Source organism: Pteropus alecto, unplaced genomic scaffold, assembly GCF_000325575.1.
Source record: "Pteropus alecto unplaced genomic scaffold, ASM32557v1 scaffold110, whole genome shotgun sequence".
Lineage (NCBI taxonomy): Eukaryota > Metazoa > Chordata > Mammalia > Chiroptera > Pteropodidae > Pteropus > Pteropus alecto.
In genome coordinates, this window is record NW_006431920.1 from 10601522 (window position 1) to 10625429 (window position 23908).

Genomic DNA, 23908 nt, shown 5'->3' on the forward strand with positions numbered 1-23908 from the left:
GGGGAATCTCTGTGGACATACTTAAAGAATAATGAGTTTTCATTATACTTTGTCTTCCTAATATAACTTTGATAGTGAGCATTACAGAGGTCAAAGAAACCTTGTCTTTGTCCTAGTTTCAAAGAAAGTTTATTACTGGATCATGCTAAAAACTGAAAAAGAAAGTTTTTTTTCTCTTAACCAAGTAGGGCAAACCCTGAAAATATGATGAACGTACAAAAGTAGATATTGTTCATTCATTAGTGCAAGAGCAGGAGATGGACTAAGTTGAGGCATAAAGAAAAAGTTTTAAGTTTATTGGATGTACCCGTTTTATGTTCTGTACCTTTCAGTTCTTCTTTTTCCTTAGAAGAAAGAGAAGTTGCTAGTAGAAATGGTTAATAAGGTGTTTAACATCCTTAACCAAAACTCTGCATCAAATGTTTGAGAATTATGTAGAGAAATTATAGAGAATTATATAGAGAGAAATAACCAATAAAATTTTTATTTCTGATATATCTTAGTGAACTTTGAAATCTTCACCTCAAATTTTTGTTAAATAATCTAATTTTTAAAAATGTTTTTGTTCAAGGAATTTAAGGTCAACGACCTTTACTTTTGGTATGTAGGAAAATACTAAGATAATAGGGTTTTACATTATTCCCTTTTAATTTGGCACCTTGACCCATAAGGACATATAAAGAAAGATGAAGTAATTTGACAAAATTCTTAAAATGGAGTTTCTTCATTGAGCATTGAATAATATGAATCCCAGTTTTGGCAAGTTTACTAATGTTTTTGTTTTGATAATGCAGTCTGTAACTGAATATTGATCCTTGTTCTTCATAAATGATTTTTCTCTCATTGAATCTTATGAGGACAACTATGCATTTAGTGAAGTTCACTGCACACAGAAAAAGCTTAAGTGTTCAATATGCTTGTGAAGAGCTTAGTAAATATAATCCTAATTGGCTATATTAAAGGGATTAATGGTTCTAGTATCTGCTGTTGAATATTTTCACAGTAAATTGAGTAAAATTGATAGTACTAATTTGTTCATTATTCTTGAATATTGAGTTTTTTTCTTGTATGTCAGACACTGTCCTAATGGAGATGCAAAGATTGAAGAACATATTCCCTATCTTTAAATAGTGGAGTCTAGACAGAGCGAGACAAAGAGGAAAACAGTTTATAATACAGTATGATAAATGCTCAACTAAAAGTAAGCACAGGGTACAATAAGAATAGAGAAGCATTAAATAGTCTCATTTTAATGGGATGAGAGAAAAAGTGAAAAGTAGCTAGGAAAGGCTTCTTAAAGAAGTTAACATTTAAGTTGAGCCTTGATTTTACAGACAGGAGGAATTATGGGGCCTTGTGTGGCATGGGAACATCCTGCAGACATCCACCACAGTGTGTGCAAAGGTATAGTGGCATGAGAGCATGTGGTGTTTTTTAGGGAAATTATAAGTAGTTCAGATGGCAGAATTTGTAGGGCCTGTTGAGAAGAGAGTTAAGCAGGGCCTATATCACAAAGGGTGTTTATGTCGTGTTAATGAGTCTACATTTTGTTATTAGGGCAGTGGGGATTCATTAAATAATATTAAAGAGGAAAATTATGTGATTTGATCTTCGGTTCATTATAAAGATGTTTGGAAGGTGTATGGAGGTAGAATTGACAGGATTCTACTCTGACCTTCCATCTCCAGTTCAATAGCAATAATCATCAAGAGAGAAGTCAAATATAACTCTCATGTTTCTGGCATGGGCAACTGGGGTAAAAGAGGGGCCACATTATTATTGGCAGTGCTGAGACAGAGTGGAAAAAATCTCCAGGACATATCTAAACAATGAAGCACCAAATTATTAATTGCAAGAAAAGTATAACACATTGCTGGCCCAAAATTCTGTAGTTACTAGTTTGAGCAAAATGTCATGTTAACATACAGGTCTGTAAACAGTAGCAGACTCTGTTACTTTGACGGATTCATATACCCAGCAAATTATACTATCTAAATCTGGCCACAGTAGGCACTCAAAAAATTTGATAAGATGAGTTAATGATAATACTTAAAATGCATAACACCTTTTAACTATTCAAAGTGTTTAACTATTCAAAGTGTTTTCATATCTCTTTAAATTTTATTCCCAGTTACTTGACGTACAGTATCTAGAGTCCTCAAGCTAGTGGTCCCCAGGCTTAACGCTGTCTATAGGTAGATTTTGTTTGATTTGTAGCTTTTGAAAATAGCTTTATTGCCCACCAAAAATGGACAATTTTACATTAAAATTTGGATGTGCTAGGTTCACTATTTCTACATGACAAAATTGGCTAGATTTGAATAGCAGTTTTTATAGTTTGTCTGACCAAGTAAGTCATTTGTGTTAAACTGCTTGGCCCCTATAGTCAATTAGAATTGGTAACCCCTGTTAACTTGTTTATCTGGTGTCTTTGGAGAATGAGGTGCTGCAGACAAGGAATAAATTCAGAAAGTGGACACTGAATTCATATTAAGGCTAGGGTCTGTTGAGTGCCTAGTGTGTGTTCATTAATTCTGCAACACTATAGCATTAGCTATTCCTGTTTTACACTTGAGAAAACTGATGTTAGAAAAGATAACTTATAAATTAGTAAGTGACAAGAGCTGGCTCCTGATATCTAGACCTAGTATGTATGTTTTTTCCTTTGTATACTACTTATTTTTTTTTTTTTTAGCTTTTTTAGTTGAGCCGTTTAGTCAGATGCAAAGTTTAATGATTTTTAACTTATTAAATTATAAGCAAGAGTCTGTATTAGAGGCAGTGTTTTTAGAGACTTAAAAAGAGTATAAATAAAATGTTTTAACATATGTAATGTGATTTGATCTGTGGTTCATTATGAAGATCTAGAAGGTATATAGAGAAGAGTTGTATAACTCACACACACTATATGATAGCATTCTCTGCTATTACTTTAATTATATTTACTTGTTGACATTTAGTAAGCTAGTTTTAAGTCTTAGACCTTCTATCATTGTTGTAAGCCATTTTTAAGTATTAGAAGTTCATTTGCAAAATTGAATATTTGTCCTAGAACTGGTAAAGAGTCTTTCCAGGAATAGTAATATTAAACATAAATGGTAGATGGTTCTTAGGAAGAGAGTTTTTTGTTGTTGTTAGCTTGTTAGAATAAATGATTCTCTCAAATAATATAATTCTAGAGGTTAAACTAATTTGATTATTCTTACAGTTTTATCTTCATTTAATGTCTTATGTACGTGTAGATATGCTTAGACTACTTGGTGATATGATTTGATGTTTTGGGAGGAACTTCAAAATATTTTTTGTACTTATATTTTACGTTAGCATTCATGAAGGGAGGTAAAAGTTGGTCATACTGCAGTGGGCGATCACATCATCGAGAATGGTATCTAGTATTCCCAATTGGTGTGCCTTTAGTGGCAGCGGTATGGTTGTTAATGGTGCAAAATGCAAAATTTAGGCACTAATAGACTCATACTGGACACATGACAAAGAAGGGCACATGTATAGAAGAAATAAATATTGAATAGAGTCAGACACTCAATATCAGTGACTGCTTTAGTTGTCTTTCTTATCTGTGCCATCCAGCTAATTAAGGCTGTTGAGGATGCTTAATAAAGTGTGGTTTATTGAAATGGAGAAAAAGACAAAAGATGGTTCATTAAATGTTCTTTTTCAAACTCTTAATCACTAGTAAATTGTAACTTTTTGTTTTATTTTTTTTCCTTAGAATCTGTCAGGTGAAGGTGTATTTTTGCTTTATAATTTGGCTAGACACAGTTTATTTTTAAAGAAAGTATGTCTCCTCTGAAGATACATGGTCCTATCAGAATTCGAAGTATGCAGACTGGGATTACAAAATGGAAAGAAGGATCCTTTGAAATTGTGGAAAAAGAGAATAAAGTCAGCCTAGTGGTTCACTATAATACTGGAGGAATTCCAAGGACATTTCAGGTATTTCCAAATTTTGATTTGAAATAGATCTTTAAATCACATCCTTTAGGGAATAGCTGTTCTGTGCCGTACTAAGTATCATGGTCTTCCTCCTCCTAGATTAATATGTCTTGCTTTTCATTTCCAGGACACTGATACTGTTATATTCATTTATTATAAATTATTCAGTAGCATTATTGATGTATAATAAAGAGCGGGAGATAGTCACTATTATTGAAAAGAAAGCTGGTGGGAGGAAGATGAGAGGAACTGAGTTTGGATACTATCTAAGCTATTTTAAAAACCACATTTGGATAACTTTAGTTGTTCTTTTTTTCTCCTTTAACATATATGATAGATTCATCTTTATTTAGTGTTCACTTTTAATAGGACTTCGTAATGTCATCTTAATGTCTACTTCCTAAATACTCCTGCCAGAGTGGTGATATGGACCATTCATCCTTACTGCTATTTTCTTTTAACTGTAAACTTTTAAAGAATCTTATTTGTCACTGCAAAAAAATAGATAATTTTGTTTTCACTCCTACACTGTGTATCTTGTGCAGCCAAGTACTACTCACCTTGATGTAAGTTGAATTTAAGAACATAATAACTTACTTACATTTTTCTGCACTTTAAAATTCTATATTTGTTAATTATATTATATAAAAGTTAATCATTCTAAAGTACTCTATTGAAGAACAATTTATAAAACTTTATGCTTGAGGATCTGAGCTGAGGTAAAATTTCCATTTGTCTTTGCTGTTGAACTATAGAAATAAATTGCTTATGATTTTGTGTGTTAAAGATTCCTTTTTTTTTTTTTTTTGGTGGGAGTCTGTTGGTGAGAACCAGAAGACCTACTAGACAAATTCAAAAAGAGCTGTAAGCACAAAAGATATTCTTACATAGATTAGAAGTGGTGACATGAGTAATAGAAACACTAGTAGTTTCTGTCACATACATATATCTACTAATTGCTCATCTCAATAAAATATTTTTTTCAAAATGATATTCAGTTTTTCAGTCCTCAGCTCAAATTAGCACTGAGTAAATATGTAAATATTTATGCAGACAAATCTTTAGGAGCATAATGATTCTACCTGTGATTTCACCCTCATCTCAGTTCTAGACCAGTTTACATTCAGCATTCATTTGTTAGCCACCTACAGATTTCTGTGGTGGGTACTGTGCTAAAGGCTAAGAATACAGAGCTGAACGAGACTCTTTTACCCTCAAACTTAAAACCAAATGCATTCTCAGATGTAAAAATATTTCAAAGACAAGTAGTACATATATATAATGGAATATTAGTCATAAAAAAGAATGAGTTTATAGCCATGCCATCCTGAATGTGCCTGATCTCGTCTGATCTCAGAAGCTAAGCAGGGTCAGGCCTGGTTAGTACTTGGATGGGAAATCACCTTGGAATACTAGGTGCTCTAGGCGTTAAAAAAAAAAAAAATGAAATCTTCCCATTTTCATCAACATGGATGGACCTAGAGGGTATGATGCTAAGTGAAATAAGTTAGAGAAAGACAAATATTGTATGATTTCACTTATGTGGAACAAAATAAATGAACAAAGCAAAACAGAAACCCACAGATACAGAGAATATCTGATAGTTTCCACATGGGAAGGGGATGGGAGGATGGGTGAAAAGGTGAAGAGATTTAAGAAGTACAAACTGCAAGTTATAAAAATAGTCACAGGATATAAATTACAGCATAGGGAATATAATCAGTAATATTGTAATAACTGTATAGTGCCAGATGGGTACTAGACTTATTGTGATGATCATTTAGTAAGGTATATAAATGTTGAACACCTGAAAATAGTAAAATACTGTATGTAGATAATAACTTTAAAATAAATTTAAGAAAATGAAACTTCTGATTGTAAAAAAGGTATTTCAAAGATACTGAGATAACACAAAGAAGGGTATGGTTTATGCTCTGAGGATTTAGAGAATAAATAGGAATTTGCTAAACATGGTGGAGGTAACAGAGGTGATATCTATACATGGACAAACACATGCACAACACTCAGGGAACCAGAAAATTATTTTAAAATAAATGGACAGCAGGGAGTGAGTGACAGAAATAGAGGCCCAAGAGCTAGCTAGGAGCCAGATCTTGAAATACATTATTTGTTATGCGAAGCGGGTCTTAGATTCTAAGGAGCCAAGAACCTTAAGTTCATTTTCATTTGCGGGCTAGGAAGATGACTTTATTTCAAGAGATAGTGGTAGAATAAGGACATGTAGGAGGTTATTGTGGGCATTTAGAGTAGGAATGAAAGCCCTGAACAATGGAACAGAGTGGGAGAAGCAAGAGGAGGAAAGGGTAAATTTGAAGTGATTTCAAGAAGACAACTCATTCGATTTGGGGCCTGAGAGAGAAAAGAATCTGGGGGAGATTCCCAAGGTTTCGAGTGGATGACAGTCCCTTTTATGTCCTTTATGATAGAGAACAGAGGGGAAGATTGGGGTGTGAGGACTAGGAGAGAGGAGTTGTTTGAGGTATCAAACATTCAGATATTGGTGTCTAGTAGATGTTAGGTAAACAGGACTGGATCTCCAGCAGAGAGGTCTATACTTAGAGAAAGAGTTGGGAGGTCTCACCACATGGGTAGTTACTGAAATTGTGGGCGCTATGTAGGATTTTCAGTTATTAAAGTGACCAAGTTCAAGATTATTCTCACCTTGTTTGTTAATAAACAAATGTTTCCCCTTATATTTAACTTTCATCTTTTAAAAGGTGGCATATTGACTGAAATAATGATTTTATGTGATCAGTGTTCCTTTTGCATACTATGCAGTTTGTTTAAATTTTGGAGTTAAAGCATCTGAAACTAGTTATTGTGTTTTGTGGTAGAATTTCTACTCAAGGACATGAATTTAAGACCTACTTTGAAGCTAAGAATGAATATATGTATATGTGTATATATAATTTAAAATTTAAATGTAAATTAAGTCTGGTAAAATTGTTTTTTCATTATTATCTAAACATTGACAGAGGTCAGTTTTTCCTAATTTCAAAAATTACTTGTGCTGTTCAGAGAGGATGTCTTTAGCAAAAGGCAGCTTTTAGAAACCTTTGTATATGTCTGCTGAGGGAGAACATTAGAGAATAAGAATGCCTGATTGGCAGGAAATATTTAGAGAAACAGCAAGATGTATCAATTTAGTCTTGGAAAATTTTCAGTCAAGAGAAAATAAAAGCTATCACTTCATAACACATATCTAGAGTCTGGAAAAGTATAAGACAAGTTACTGAACCAGTTCTGGGGAGTGTGAGAAGTAAGCTAAGATAGTTCCAGGGTGCTCATATTCTTTGTGATTGAATAAAATGACCCTGCTTAGACAATTAAAGAAGAAAAGATGACCTTACATTGGTGAAGTATTTTGAGAGGTGGAATTTTTTGAGAATTATAGTTTGGCTTAATATATCCTTTTACATTTCAGCTACTTAAACCATTTGCTAGATATCTTACAAACTTGTTTAAAAGAAAAAGAAAGCCTCTAATCCTGTGCGGCTTCCTAAACTGGTGATGGTATAACTATCTAGGCTCTGAAAATTAACTCAATTAGTTTTTATATCTTTATATATGAAAATATGCAGTTCTCTACCATAAAATCAAGAGCGCTAGGATTACGATGTAAAATAAATTTTAATACTATGTGTTTGCTTCTCATAGTGAAATCTTTGATTTAAATGTATCAAGAAATAGAAACTGTTTTTGTTGCGGGGGGCGGTACGGGGAACTAAATTAATGTGAGAAAGAGTAAGAAATGTAACTTAGAAAGTATAAAGTTTAGTATTCATTATATGACTTACATGCTTCATTATCATATGTTTGTAATGATAAGATAATTTTTTTGTGTGTTGATCAGTTAAGTCATAACATTAAAAATGTGGTACTTCGACCCAGCGGAGCAAAACAAAGCCGCCTAATGTTAACTCTACAAGATAACAGCTTCTTGTCTATTGACAAAGTTCCAAGTAAGGATGCAGAGGAAATGAGGTTGTTTCTAGATGCAGTTCATCAAAACAGACTTAATGCAGGTGAGCACTAATTGTCCCAAGGTCTGATATTAGCAGTTATAAGAGAATATTACTAGACTGTAGAGCAGTATTCCTGGTGAATAATGATGGAAAAATCTTCAACAAAATACTAGCAGACCAGTTTCAACAGCACATTAAAAGGATTATATACCATGACTGAATGAGATTTATTTCTGTAATGCAAGCATGGTTTTAAAGGTATAAAAAATCAATGTAAATACACCAAATTATCAGGATGAAGGACAAAAACTACAAAGTGCAGAAAAATCATTTTATAAAATTCAACATCCTTTTGTGATAAAAATACTGACAAACTAGGAATAGAGAGAAACTACTTCAACATAATAAAGGCTGTGTATGAAAGCCCGTTACTAATGTCATACTCAATGATGAAAAACTGAAAGATTTTCCTCTAAGATCAGGAACAAGACAAGGATGCCCTCTCTTACCACTTCTATTCAACATGGTACTGAAAGTCCTGGCCAGAGCATCCTTTACCCTAGCAATTCTTATTCTGAGGATTTTATCCTACAAAAATCATTTCATTCGTGCAAGAGGTATGAAAGGATATTCAGCATTGTTTGCAGTTTTTAAAAATTAAAACATTCCGAATGATCATGAGTGGGAAATGGACTAAAATAGAAAATACTTTTTAAAGTATATACAAATTTATATTTTACAGTTTCTTGCATGTTCTTTAAACTAGCATTGATTTCTTGGGAATAGAATCCTTCTATTCCATCTGCTGAACTTACAGAGAACGTTTTGGAATATGCATTATTGGAAGTGTATCTGTCACTAGTTCTGACATGTTTCCTTGGAGTCTAATGTCCGTGTTCATGACATAGATACACAGTGACTAACTTTTCTGTAGTGTTAATTACCAAATATTTTTATAGGAGAATTTCTAACATTTTCTTGTATTTAAATTTTTATCCTTCTGTTACATGTTTTCACATTTTTGCATGTGATTTAATTTTTACTTTAGACTCTAGCTCTAAATTTTAATTATTTATGTGCATCAGATGTACTTTCTATTTAGAAAGAATTGGCTGATAAGCTTTATTTTATTTTATTCTTGCTCATAATAATAACAAATCTCTATTAAAATAAGTGATTTGGGTTTTGTTTTTCTGTTTTTTGTTTTTGTTTGTTTGTTTTTTTGTGCCAGCCATGAAACCTTCTCAGGGGTCTGGTAGTTTTGGAGCTATTCTGGGCAGCAGGACCTCACAGAAGGAAACTAACAGGCAGCTTTCTTATTCAGACAATCAGGTATGTTCAGTTGAATCTTTTTAACTTTTTTAAAAAATGATAATCATAGACATTCTATAAAGTAATTGCAGGAAGTAGAATTTAGACTATAATGACTAATAATTTTGGCATTGTCAAAAGGGTATTTTCCACATACCCAAAATTTACCATTTTAGCTATCTCAATCTCTTCAACTATTTTTATGAAAATCTTTCTCAAATTTATGGCAGTCTTCCCTTCTTACATAGAGATTTTATTGAGCACAATTTATCCTTTGCTTGATGTCTCATGGTCATTATAACCATTATTAAGTATAATTTTTAAAAGCATAGCTTTGTAGTTAGATGTGTTTGAGACTTGGTGCTGACACTTACTAGCTGTGGGTCATTGGAGAAGTTACTTAGGTATCCTGAGCCTTAGTACCCACCTGTACAATTGAGACAGTAATAATATATTAAGGGTTGCTGTGAGATAATGCATATAAAAGTACTTAGCCCACAGTACCATATACTAACAACCCTATCAATGTTTGCTACTATTATTTCTGTAATTCCCTTTGTGTCTTCTACATTATGAACTTGGCCCTTACACCTTATGATACCACCGTTTTGTTGAGGTCTTTTGTTTTCTTTTTAAATAGTTTTTTTTTTTCATAAATATTATTCAGCCAGCCATGAGACTTGCTGTGCACTACTGCAGCTTAGTAGTCCTATGTTTCTTTTAATTTGTTTTAAAAAAAGGAAACTAGGAATAAAGAGGAATTTTGAAACTCTCCTGTAAATAAACTGATGAGTTCTATTTGGCTGTGCAGAGGTAATTACTTAGTCCATTTACTGGGCTAAGCAGTGAGTAAGATTTCATTTTTGTTTCTTTTTTATAGGATGAGTTTTTTTCTTTAACATTTTAGTTGAGGTATAATTGACATTCAGTAAGTTATACATAATTACATAAGTGTACAGTGTGATATGTTTTGACTTATGTACATATCCGTAAAATCATCACCATGTCAACCTAGTGAACGTAGCCATAACCCTTGAAAGTTTCCTCATTCCCCCTTTGTAATCCTTCCTTTTCTGGCTCCTATCCTTAAGCCACAGCTGATTTGCTTTCTGTCACTGTAGATTAGTTTATATATTCTAGAGTTTTATATAAATAGAATCAGTGTGTAATTTTTTGTTTGGCTTTTTCATTCAGCATAATTACTTTGAGATATATCTGTTTACAGGAAGAAATTTAAATTGTTGGAGTATTTAAATGTAAAAGTATTAACATATATAACAAGCAAATATTTATACTTTCACAAGTAATGATTCCCTTTCTTGAGATTATAAAACCAATTTTGTGGATTGTGACTAGCATTAAATAAAAAGGGAAAGAATGAAATGGAGTGGAGTGGAGTGGAATGGAAAAGGAAAAATAGTAGAGAAGGAATTGTATATAGTAACAATAAGTATTGGTTTCTGAAACTTAGTTTTATTTACACGTTTGTAATAGGTCGCAATTAAAAATAGGTCTTACTATGAAGCCAGGAAAGGTTGAAAAATATGCAAAATGGTATACATATAGTATGCTACCATTTGTATAACAGAAAGAAATATCAATTTGCCTTTGCAGAGAAACAATAGAAGAATACTTATGAGGAGTAGGAGAATGGGAAGTGGAAGAACTGGGTAGATGGCATTGGAGTGATAATGACACTTTTCAACATATGGTTTTTATAACAGTATTTTGATTTTTGAATCTTGAACACGTATCACCCATTCGAAAATAAAATTTAACTTTTAAACCATTCATCCAGATGACTGCAGAGGTTTTTTTTCTTTCCTAGTCCACGATTGTAGTTCTGTGGGAAGTTGTTGCAAATACCTTCCACAGAGAAATCACATAGCTCTTAGTATAGAGTTATCAAACTTATCTGGCCAGGTGCTGATTGAAAGCACTATTTCCCAACTAATATTTTTTAATTGCTGTTTTCTCTCTAGATGTTCTTGCTGTGTCTTTAGGGAAGATTCCACTCCTGCCAGTCATCTCTATCTCACTTTCATTTTCCTCATCACATATTTTTGTTTCATTTCTCCAAACCAGAACCCTCTCAAAAGTTATAGGAGGTACATATGACTGGGCATTTAAGTCATGGCAACTAAATGTTATTGTTGCTTCTTTTTGTCACATCTATGTCACTTTAAGACAATAATGCTGGGAAAAATAGAAGGCAGCAGGAAAAGAGGAAGACAGATAATGAGTTAGATTGATGCCATAAAGGAAACCATAAGCATGTGTCTACAGAAGCTGAGCAGGGCTGTTGAAGATAGGACATTGTGGGTATCACTTGTTCATGGGGTCACCAGGAATTAGAATTGACTCAAAGGCACATAACACATGTCACTTTAATTTATTGTAATCATAATTGGATTTTTTTTCTCTAAAGGTTTATTTTTGTGCTGGTCATGAGAACTATGTCTTGTGTATATGAATCTTTTTAAAAATAATTTATAGCGAATTCCTTTTTGTCTCTAGGTATGCTGTGGAATATTTAAGTTTACAAGAGTATTACAGGGAAAAACGTATTGCACAATTTATGACACTGGCCATACGTTAGAATCACCTGTTGTACTGAAAAAAATACTGATGAATGGGCCTAACCCCAGATCAGTTAGGCTTGAATCCCTGGAGATGGGTCTCTAGTTGGTATTTTTTTAAAGTTCGCTACTTGAGACTCACTGGTCTAAAAGTATGCCAATTAATTTAAAGATTTAGCTATGTTAAACTTTATTCCTACAGGCTTCTTCAAAAAGAGGAAGTTTGGAAACTAAAGATGATATTCCATTTCGAAAAGTTCTTGGTAATCCAAGTAGAGGATCAATTAAGACGGCAGCCGGAAGCGGAATAACTGTCACTCGGACGATTCCCTCTTTGACAGCTACATCAACACCTCTTAGATCAGGATTATTAGAAAATAGGTATGAAAGACTTTTTTTCTTTCTTAGTGTCTGTTCATAAATGTCTTCTAGGCCTTTTAGAAAGACCAATAATTTGAGAAAAAAGAGGAGATTGTCCTGTGAGTAAAGAGTGTTAGAAGAAAATAGAGAGTGCATTTTTGGTAGTGAATTAGTATTTGTCTTAAGGTTTATGTCAATGACATGTATTGAGCATGGAGATATACAGTATATTAATTTGAATGTAGTGTGAAGAATTAGATAGCAGTAGTCAGTTCCTGTCCTTGAGTATGTTGGTTTATATTTTTTAATGGTATGAGTTATAACTTTTTAAAATAACCTTTCTTTTTCTGTTCTCCGTAGGACTGAAAAGAGGAAGAGAATGCTGTCTTCTGGCTCAGAGTTGAATGAAGATTACCCTAAGGAAAATGATTCATCATCGTAAGTTGCTTTAAGAACCTTTAAGGCCCTAGATCATTGTTTCTGATATTGGTAATTCCAACCACTACAGAAGATTGGGAGGATGATATTCAATTTATGGGCATTCTAAAGACTGAAGAGCAGAATTGAAAGTATCTTGGTGATAGTAGATTATAGGTAGAATAGAGAGAAGATTTAGTCATTGTTACTGCTTTGGTTATTTCATTATACTCCCATCATAGCTTTTTTCCCCCTTTTTTTATCAGCAGTACTTGAAGGAAAAATAGAGCTGAAGAACTCTTAAGTGTTTCTTGCTAGCTGCTCTTTCAGTGTGAATCCCTTGTTTCCCACTTCCCTTTACCTATAAAAATATTTTTTTACCTTATTACTCATGTGAAAAGTTAGCTTAGAGGTAAAAGCATGTGAACTCCACATAGGTTATAGGCAAGGAGCATCAATCTTTTAGAGCTGTTTTCTGGGTTGAACAAAAGGGGATACACCTGTAACAGGACTGTCACCAGCTCATAATCGTCTTCCTCCTTATAGGAGGGTTTTTTTTTTTTTTTGTCTTCTAGTGGAGAAAACTTATATAGTTATTAGTGAATGCCTTTATTAACACCTTAACAGAAATCAGTTGATAGTTAAGTGTATATTCAAGATCAAAGGATCACCACAAAGGAATCGAAAAAGCTGAAGAAACTTTATATATTAATTGGGATCTTGGTTCTGCTGCTATAATAAATGTAATAGGACTAGTGTGGTATCTGAAACTATAGTCACTGTGGACTCAGATTCCTTTTATTTTGTTGATCCACCATCCTTAATAAGTAGCTTCTCTTTTGTGAACCAAGATAGCTGCTTCAGCCTCTGCTCTCATGTCTGCATTCCTATTGATGAGAAGGAGGAAATGAGCAAAGGGTGGGCATACTGCTTTCCTTTAGGCTGAAAATTGTACACACCACTTTTGTGTATATCACAGTGATCAGAACTTAGTCATATGGTTATATCAAGTTATAAGAAAGTCTGGGAAAAGTGCCCAGCCCAAATTCTAAAATGGCAGAAGGATAAAATGGTTATTTGGCGACAACTAACAGGCTGTAGTAGTTTACCCCTCTAGCCACAGAAATGCCCCCATTCATCATTCTTTCCATACATAGAACACTCTTACCCTCATCCTAATGGAGACAGCTTCCAAGTCTCATTTCGTCTTTGTATCTGGTTCAGAGTCCAGTATCTCTGGGTGTTGTGCAGTACTATATAAGGTCCAGGTGTGCTTTGGACCATGCACTTCATGGTCTGGTACGTAAAAACTAAAAGGCAAGTTAATCTGCATTTCCCATCATTGTACAAGCAAACCTTGGAGGTATCATGGGTTTTGTTCCAGTCCACCACAAGAAAATATCACAATAAAGTTACCTGAATTTTTTGGTTTCCCAGTGCATATAAAAATTATATTTACACTATACTGTTGTCTAATAAATGTACAATAGCATTATGTCTAAAAACAAATGTGTATACCTTAATTAAAAATACTTCATTTGTAAAGAATGCCAACCATCATCTGAGCCTTCAGTGAGTCATAATCTTTCTGTTGGTGGAGGATCTTGTCTTCAGTTTGTAAAAAAACAGTTATCTGTGAAGCACAATAAAAGAGGTATACCTGTACATTGCTGGAGTAGGCACAGGATATCCACAATAAAAACTTATGTTTAGAAAAGACAAGAATAGGAAACTAGAGGAGTCACTGGTCTATAGCAGCAGTAAAATCTTGCTAGGCAGAAATTGTGAAGGCTTTGGAGTAGATTGTTGATTAGCCCATGTAGCAGTCTCTGTTCTGCCCTCTGGGAGAAACTCTTGCTCATTGTACTCTGTATGACTCCTGGCTTTGTCCTCTGGTACGTTTCCTTTGTCTGTTATCTTTCAAGGCCATAGCTGAAGGTTTTGAAAACTATGTCCTCCTTTGGGGCTATGCAGCTTTTGTAGCCTGCTTCATGCTGGTACTGTGCTAGAAGTTGAGAAGTGTCCATAGAAGTCTAGAAGTTTTAGAAATCTAGAAATTTCTTTAGAGGTGGAACAAGCAGGTTTTTATAGGCTCAAAAAAGAATCAGGACTAATATTTTGTTTTTGTTTTAATAAAACTTAAATTTTAGAATAATTTTAGATTTACAGAAAAGTTACAGAGATATGGAATGTTCCTGTGTACCACTCACCCAGTTTCCCCTAATATTAACATCAAAGTTTTTTCACAAAACTACTTTTCCAGTTACCTCTTATCATTGCCTCAGTTTGAGAATCAGAAGCAATTGGATTTTTCGGTCCCATATTATTCGGTCTCTCTGTGCCAATGACTTAGAATTGAAATTGTCTGGTCTCAAATTACCAGACAATTTCAATTCTAAGTCATTGGCACAGAGAGATATATTCTTTTTTATTCTTGCGTGCAAGCTGACTAATTCTTGACCAAATTTATCTGTCTCCAATAGGACCTTTTTGAAGGCAATAAGAAGCACTAATACAGACCGGTGTTCTTAATTGTCTCAATTTTTTTCTTTAGAGCTATAGGTTTGGCAAGTATGAAGTCTGCCTCCCAAGACATTATAGATGGCAGTTTTACCAATATTTTGCTAAGAGATGACAGGTCACCAGCTTTCCAGTCTGTAATGTTTGTGTCCTTACCCTCTACTTTCCACTCAGCTAGTATTATATATTTTAGGTTTGTGATGGTAGAATCCTACTTCTAGTAACAAAATTATGTTTTCAGGGTCCAGTTGTAGGGAGCAAAATTTACTCCAACTAGTTTACATACAAATGTATTTGCATATAGAGAGTATTAAAGGGCTTACAGAATCATTCGGAAAACTGTAAGGGTAGGGTAGGCTCTAAGTTAAACTTTCAGGAATAATTTTTGAGAACCATGCCCCAGATTAGGTCATTAAAGATGCGACTGAATGTCATGAAACTAACAGCTAATTGGAAGCTGTTATGAAAACTATCAACTATAGGACCATGCTGCCACTGCCAAGTTTGGAAATCCTCTACAGCATTGGTCCCCAACCTTTTTGGCACCAGGGACCAGTGCTCCTATGAGAATCTAATGCCTGATGATCTGAGGTGGAGTTGAGGTGGTGATACTAGTGCTGGAGAGCAGATGCAAATACAGATGAAGCTTCGCTTATTGGCCTGCCACTTACCTCCTACTATGAGGCCTGGTTCCTAAAAGGCCCCGGACCCATACCGGTCTTCATCCCAGGGGTTCGGGACCCCGCGCTACAGAAAAACCAGGCACCTCCAAAGTGATGTTTGCCATCATCAGTAGCAGAACACATGACCTCTGACTTCCTTCCACTTTGCAGATATTGCACAAGTACATATAATTGCCATATCTTAAATCGCATCCTGAACACTAAGTTGGAAATATAGTTTTTTAGTTTTCTGGCTTCTGTAGAACAGGGAGGTAAATATACAAAATGGGGTTATAATGAACCGTTGCATGCCAGCTCACATTTACCATACTTTGGGGAAGAAGTTCCAGTTGTTCTACTTGGAATTCTGTCCGACGGGCCCTAAATTTTGATCATAGTTCTGGGCTAATAATACTTCTTACACCAGCACAGTTAGATTTTCTTCTTTTTTAAGTTTGAGCTTCCTAGAAGCAAACTCTAGATGAATACCCTTTGCAAGTAACTTATTAAAGAAGTACCCATAGGAGAGACCAGTAACAGAGTGGGGAAAGCAGATAGGGAACAGGGGGAAGCCATCCAAGGGTGTGATCTTAAGTAAAGGTCCCACAGAACATAGGCTTCATTTTGATCCAGCAGGGGAACTCTGGGCTTGTCCCAACCTGAGGTAAGAAAAATGGGCTTTCATGTTCCCACACTGCACAGTGTTTGGTTAATAGGTACTCTAGGGCTCTTCCCAGCTGGGCATAATATTTTAAGTAGCCTGAAGTAGTCCTCTGAAGAACTGCAGGTGGTGGCTATTGAAAAAGCAACAGTCTGGAGATGTGGAAAGTATAAAAAGGGATCTGAGGGGCTCTGATGGAGCATCACTATTAAGTTCATTCCATCTCATCACAGATTCTTCACATTCATGTTTTCCAGTTTCTGGGTGAGAATCTTACAAAAGGAGGGTTTGTGGGATGAGCTCCAGTCCTTATTGCTACAAATAGCCTTGAAGCTATAACTAATATGATCATCATCTTTACCATTCATTCTAGATTTACTACATCTTCTACTAACACTTCTGCTGGTGTTGGTGGTTTGCCTGATGGTATGACTGAAATCTTCATCTCTGAGGAGTGTTAGCTCCTGGTCATCATGTACTTGTCAGGCTGTGGTTGCTATAATTGCCCAATCATAGTAAAACCGAGCATGAGAGCAATAAGAGATTCCCTAGTGAATCCCCTTTATCACAAACGTATTTCTCCTGCCCTCATTATATAGCAGCAACCCTACTTCTTTATAATAATCAAAGTCAGTTACTCCTGCTAATATGGTAACTCCTTTCTTTGTTTGTTGATCTGCTCTCATGAGGAGCCCAAAAAGACTAGGTAGCAGCCATAACTTTAGATTAAATGAGACTCTTACTGTCCCTCCTGGTGAAAATGTTTCCCCTCAGAACCAGGACTCTGGACCCACAAAATCTAAATCAAGGGGATAGGAAACAAATTCTTCAAGTGAGTTACTGATATAATAGTGAGTAGGACATTCCTACTTTATTCGTTGGTTTCCAGACCCACATATTCTCTATAAGTGTAATGGTTTATTGGTTTAAGGTATATATTGTATATTAAAGGGCACCCCATTCCTAATGAGATCATCTCTAAGCTATACTTTTAAAGGCTATTAGAACACTTTATCAGGCCATCAACTTTAGGGTAATAACCATATGTGGTAGGATCAGTGGCTCCTTTGGCCATAGGCTCTGTTGTACCTCCTTTTCTTTTGTATAATGTCAGTTCCTTGCTCTAGGATGATGTTATGTGAGATTTCATATTGGTAAATCAAATACGCTTATGAGCTCTCAGATAATGATATGGCCAAGGCACTGTGGGCAGGAAAGGCAAAAGTGAACCTAAAATACATGCCAGTCCCAGTCAGGATTAATTGCTGCCCTTTCTAGGATATAAGGAATCTAATGTAATCAATTTGTCACCAGGTGACTGGTTGTTTCTTTAAGGGATAGTGCTCGATCAGAGGCTGAGCATCAGTCTCTCTTGCTGACCAGTTGGACATTCAGCAGCAGAGTAGCTAAACCAGCTTATGTGAAAGGGAGCCCCTGTTGCAGGGTGCATGTATAGCTCTTATCTCCGCCACCATGGCTGTTATTCATGGGCCTTTTGTGAAAGTGTTGGGATGGCTGAAGAGAAATTAGCTGGCATCTACTGGGCAAGTTACCCTGCCTCATTGTTTAATGTCTCTTCAGTGGAGTTCTCTGTTGAGCATGAACATGTGAAATAGATCGTCACCTTTCGAGGACACTTCCTTGTGGCTATCCATATACCTCTTGCATAAATCATATCTCCTTGATCTTCCAGGCTTCCTTCTTCCAGGCCCATGACCATCTATCTAAACCATTTGCCACCATCCAGAAGTTCATTGACCCACTTTTTTCTCCACACAGTAGATAATGAGTTTGCACCTCTCAAACTCTGCACAGTGGAGGGATTTCCTCTCACAGCTGTCTTCCAGGGTAGTCCCTTAGTGGGGCTGTAGTGCAGCAGCAGTTCATTTTCATTTTTTTCCCAACTAATATGATCCATCCATGAATCAGGCCCAGGTTTTTCCCTCCTCTTTCAGATGGTCATAAGGAATACTTATAAAGATCTGTTCTTATTATCTATTCCTGCTTAAAATACTGATCCCAGGTGTACCACTTTTATTTTATGATGGATACTGCTGTAACTACCCCATCTTAAGACTTTGTTGATATAATAGCACCCAGCTCATGATGGCCAGCTCTGGTTGCATAGTCCCTTGATAACCTGTGGTCAGATACTCAGTCTCTTCCAGGGCCTGGTAGTATGCCAGGAGTGGTATGCATACTTTACAAATGATGTATAAATTTTCTGCTGCAAACAGCATAGTGTTTCTCTCAAATCCTAAGGATCTAGGCTGCAACTTTCCTTGGGCGAGTGATTCTATGTAGTATCTTTGTCCTTAAATTGGTAATTGGCTCAACTGAGCCTGTCATTTTCACTCGAGTGGACAATACTCATAGCAACAACCAACCAATTCTTTATGGTTATCATTTATCTAATATTACTTGTATCAGTTGGATATAACTGTATTACAACAATTTTAAAACTTAGTGGCTTAAAATAGTAACTATTTATTGCTTATGAATTAATGGTCACTTGAGTGGTCTGGTCATCTGGGCCAGACTTAGCTGATTGTAACTGGATTCTCTCATTTTCTCATGCATCCATAGTCACTTGGTGGGTTGGTTAGGGGTTGGCTGGTCCAAGATGGCCTTACTTGTATGACTGCCTGTTGGTTGGCTGGTGGTTGAAGTCATGAGGGTGATTGGCCATGTGTCTTTTATCATTTAGCAGGTTAGCCTGGAATTATTTGTATAGCATTGGCAGGGTTCCAAGAGAGTGGGTGGATATTTGAAAGGTGACTTTAGCCTTAGGATTAGGCCTTACCTTATACACTGTTGTATCTGTCATATTCTTTTAGAAAAAGTAAATCACAAGGCCAGCTCCATTAAGGGATGGGGAAAGAAATTACATTTCTTGATGGGTGGGGCTTAGGTATAAGGAAGAAGACATTTTTAAAACAACTTTTTTCAAGGTAAAATTTACATACCACAAAATTCACCTCTTTTAAATGTACAATTCAGTAAATTTTGGTAAATTTATTGAGTTGTGCAACTATCACCATAATCCAGTTTTAGAACACTCTATAACTCCAGCAAGATTCATTGTGCAGTCTGCCACATTTCTTGAATGCTAGAGATATTGCATGATCCATATCTTCTTCCACTTTATCTCAATTCAATAGAGACGTAATTGTAATAGTATGGGATAGCAGAGATGTTATCATCAGCAATGGGATTTCTGTTGCCATTGCCAAACAAGTGGTCCAATTCCAGAATCCTGTCCTTAGAGTGTGCTTCCTAGTACCAGCTGTTATAGATCTAGTTCCCCAGAAAGCAGACTCTAAAATGGAGATTACTGTGCAAGTGATTTATTAAGAAAGTACTCCCAGGGCATACCAGGAAGGGAATGGTGAAAGCAAGACAGTAAAGTGCAGGAAATGAAACATTAGTGTGATCTCAGACTATTCCTTAAGGAAACCAAAATAATAGAATATTATTAAGGATAACCCTGGGTACTGCTATCGAAAACATACTTAAATTGGTGTGGGGAAAAAGGATATAAAAATGGGGTCAGAGGGAATCTGAGTGGAGCATCTAAGTTATCTGCTACAGGCTTTATTTGTGATGGTTCTCCTAAAGTAAGTACTATTAAAGCACAAGCATTTATTTTAGTGAACCCACTTATATAGGTTTAGGTATTTGGTAATAATAGAGGGAGAAATGGGGTTTAAGAAATCTTAACTTTGTGTTCAAGAATTTAAAATAGTTTAATCACTATGAATTTAAATAATGTTGACATTTAGTAAATAGTATTTCAGATCTATAGACTATAAGAATATTTTGGTTTGTGTTTGTTTAGTTTATTTCTATAATTGATTCTTTTAGTCTCAGTAGCTAAATCATTTCATCTGCTCTTGCATTTAGCCAACAAAATCCATATAATCTTGCTGTCTCTGATTTGATTTTTGTATAAAATGTTCCTTTTTTTATTTTATTTCATTTCATTTTATTAGTTTCAAGTATACAAATGCTCCTTCATTTTTGTTTAATTACTAGGGTTATGGATTGGATTGGCTTTTGACTTGGTAATGAAAGCTTATTTTCATAATTCTCATTTGCTTAAGTTGATGACCTCTTGAGACTTATAGCCTAACTTCGTAGCAAATCAATGAATTTAGCACTCAAAATGTAAATATTTTAATGTGGCAACTATTAAAAATTAAGAACTATATCTTTACATCTATATATTGAATTAAATTATTAACTGTAGGAACAACAAGGCTATGACAGATCCCTCAAGAAAGTATTTAACCAGCAGTAGAGAGAAGCAGCTGAGTTTAAAACAGTCAGAAGAGAATAGGACATCAGGTAAGTATTTGGTCTTTATGTAAGATATTCATTTATTATATGATATATAGACTAGCTGGGACATACCTCTGTACCTTATTCAGGAATACTGCATAATTCAGTACTAGTTATTGGGTACCAATTTGAATCCAGTACTCTGCTAAAATATTTTTAAAGTGCTAGAAATATATAGGAACTTTTATTCTCTTTACAAAGAATCTAGACTTTACCTTCTTCCTTTTTAACTGCCTAGAATTCAGCCCTTTCATTGTCAAAGTACCTGGACCATAGAATGAATCCAGGGAATTAAAATGGTTGAATTTAAAGGTCATCAGCTTATTAGAAGTTCTAGATCTTGAAATAATTGTCTAAAATAGTTGTTTAATCTTACCTTGCACCCTGTTTTTATAAAAACTAGAACTTAGACTGTCCATGAATTTTTGTCAGTGTTTCCTGCACTTAACCTATCTCTCTGATCCTGAGCTACGTAGAGACTCAGGTATCTGGTATTGATTTAAATATTATGTTAACTTTAAATTAAATTGAAGCAAACTAAAATATGTCATTTTGATAAATTGAGAGTTTAAGGGAATTCATTTGATCATGACTATAGGGATGGTCTCCTTTTAGTGGTTCAGAATTGTGACACTGTACTCTTACAGAAATAAGTATCTCTAATATAATTTTTACTTAAGAAATAATAATACATTATGTAAACTCCACTTATTGGTTTTCAGCTTTTATAATTGACCTGTAGTTAGAAGACAGAATACTTAAAGATGTAATAAGCCTTAACAATGTTGATGTTCAAGTACCTTTTATAAAAGTTGATATGGAAGAGGAGAGAGAAGGAAGTAAGTAGTCAAGTGATAAGATTCATGGAACAAAATACAGAAGTTTTAAGTATGTTAAAATTACAAAGTTAATCATAAGAACTAAAATGTAACAACTAATAATTGGAGGGAAGAAAACAAGTAGGGATGATGTAAATGAGAAATTTCTAATTTTTCCTAATAGAGTCAACTGATACTGTTCAAAAATGAATAAATCAAAAAATAGTAGAAACAGTGTCTAGTGTTATGGAGGAAATCAGAAAAACTAAGTTTTAAAAAATGGAGCAGGAGGATATTCTTTGCTATTATAACCTCTCCACAGTATTTGATGAAAAGAAAGGGAGATAAGAGTTAAATATAAACAGGCTCAATGTATAATTTTATTATTAATTGAACTTGAATGGTGATTTAGAAATTAAATTTTTCCTGTGTTCATTTTATAGGGCTTTTACCTTTGCAGTCGTCATCCTTTTATGGTAGCAGAGCTGGATCCAAAGACTACTCTCCTGGTAGCACTAATCTAGACAGGTATGCATTGATTATATGCCTTGCGAAGAACTTGAAGAGCTCTCTTCTTTAGACTATTGAATAATGGAATAGGCTATGGGTTTTGCGCTAAGTGAATACCCTAATAAGAAAATTTGATGAGAATCATACTCACCACTTCTTTTTTCTTTTTTTTTTTAAAAAACAAGTTTCAAATTAGTATCTTACTGGAAAAGACTAGTCAGAAGTTTTATTGTTGATTCTATAGATATAGATTAAATTTTTTTTTTAAATTTATTTGCTATAAATATACAGACAACTGCTAAGCCCTTGTTAAGAAGGCAAGATTATGGAATGCAGCACAGAGGAGCAATGGTAAATGTAAAAAGCAAGGGTAATGATAGTGTATAATAAATATGTGATATAATGACCTATTAAGTTATAGTTTGTTTTTTACTAGAATTTATTCAAAGTGGTAGAAACATCTTTATTATTTATATAAAATGATTAAGATAAAGAATTTGATATTATATATTTCGCCTTGAGTGATATCTGTCAAGCGCTTTATAACTTCAGTGGTAACTAAGTTGTTTGAATTTGAGAGGAAGCTTGACATCTTTCTATTTATTAGAAGAATCTTAAAAGAATGTAAGTTTTTAAACACCAAGTTGGTTTACAAATGATTTATTAAATATAATAAAAATTTCTTCTCAAAATAATAAAATGAGCATATTGATTGTACATAGCAATGATTGAGGAAAAATTTTTTTTAATGCAAAGCTGCACTCAAAGATAAGGTAAAAATTTCCAGATCCTTTTGGGTATTAAGAGAAAATGGATATTGAATAAAGGCTGAAGCCACAAGGCACAAGGAAAACACAGACAGGAGTCAAATATTAAGGGCTTAGTCTTCAAAGCCAACATTAGATTGGGAACTGAACTTGACCCCAGACCAGAATTTGATTTTTTATATGAAGCTACATGAAGGTGGGTGTGTAGAACTGCTCTCCATGCAAGTAAACCAGGGCAAAACATTTTACCACTTGGGTTTGGAACCAAAATGTGCTGCTTACGTGATGCTCCCTGAGCAGAGAGCAAATACATGAAAATGGGAATTGTGGTTATTGGCACCTGCTTTCGTGTTACCTGTACAGGGACAAGAATTCTGAAACTCTAACAAAGTTTTATGAAGATTAGAGGTCTAGATTGGAGTAACTACTGAGCATGTCAAGAAGGCATGATCATGGAATGCAACACAGAGAGGAGATGGTAAATGTAAATGAAATTAAGAGATTTATGTTGAGCTCCTTGGTCTACCCTCTTTGTCTTAATAGCATTTGGAGGGAAAAAAAGACTAATGAGAGTAAAAGCAAGGAATTTGTCAAAGAAATAGTGGATGAAAGTTATGAAAGACTATATGTAGAAAAGCCACCTCAACAAATACCAAACAGCAAATATTTTTTTTAAAAAATTCACATTGTAGAAAATGATGGGTAAAGATATTTTAAAAGCCACCAGAATATATGTTATCTACACAGGTAAAGCAGACTGACATTAGCAACAGTAGGAACAGAAGACACTAGAATAATGGCATCAAAGAATTCTATACCCAGCTAAATTGTAATCGAAGAATGCAGGCACATAATGCTGTTTTTAGATAATACAAAGAGAATTTATTCACCAAAAAGAAAATTGAGCAAAAGAAGGAGTGGAAGTAAGGAATACAGTGAGCAAAATAATTTTAAAAGCATATTTTAAAATCCGAATACTTTTAAAACTTATTCTTTTGTATAATAATGTATATGGTAGAAAC

General features: G+C 34.6%; 1 protein-coding gene, 1 non-coding gene and 1 pseudogene across 3 annotated transcripts in view; 2 read left to right on the forward strand and 1 right to left on the reverse strand.

Moving 5' to 3' along the window:
- USP37 (ubiquitin specific peptidase 37) overlaps window positions 1-23908 on the forward strand; it is a 73395-nt gene that overhangs the window by 4924 nt on the left and 44563 nt on the right. For both annotated transcript variants that reach the window (XM_006906721.3, XM_015585422.2), the window contains exons 3-9: window positions 3731-3954; window positions 7829-8000; window positions 9172-9272; window positions 12033-12211; window positions 12551-12628; window positions 20700-20797; window positions 22053-22137. In XM_006906721.3, coding sequence (XP_006906783.1) covers window positions 3799-3954; window positions 7829-8000; window positions 9172-9272; window positions 12033-12211; window positions 12551-12628; window positions 20700-20797; window positions 22053-22137 — 869 coding nt within the window. In that variant the 5' untranslated portion in view covers window positions 3731-3798. The remainder of the gene's footprint in view (window positions 1-3730; window positions 3955-7828; window positions 8001-9171; window positions 9273-12032; window positions 12212-12550; window positions 12629-20699; window positions 20798-22052; window positions 22138-23908) is intronic.
- LOC112475452 lies at window positions 4766-4828 on the reverse strand. Its single transcript, XR_003044728.1, has one exon. It is a non-coding gene; the product is annotated as a U7 small nuclear RNA (small nuclear RNA).
- Window positions 5264-5382, forward strand: LOC112475492 (annotated as a pseudogene).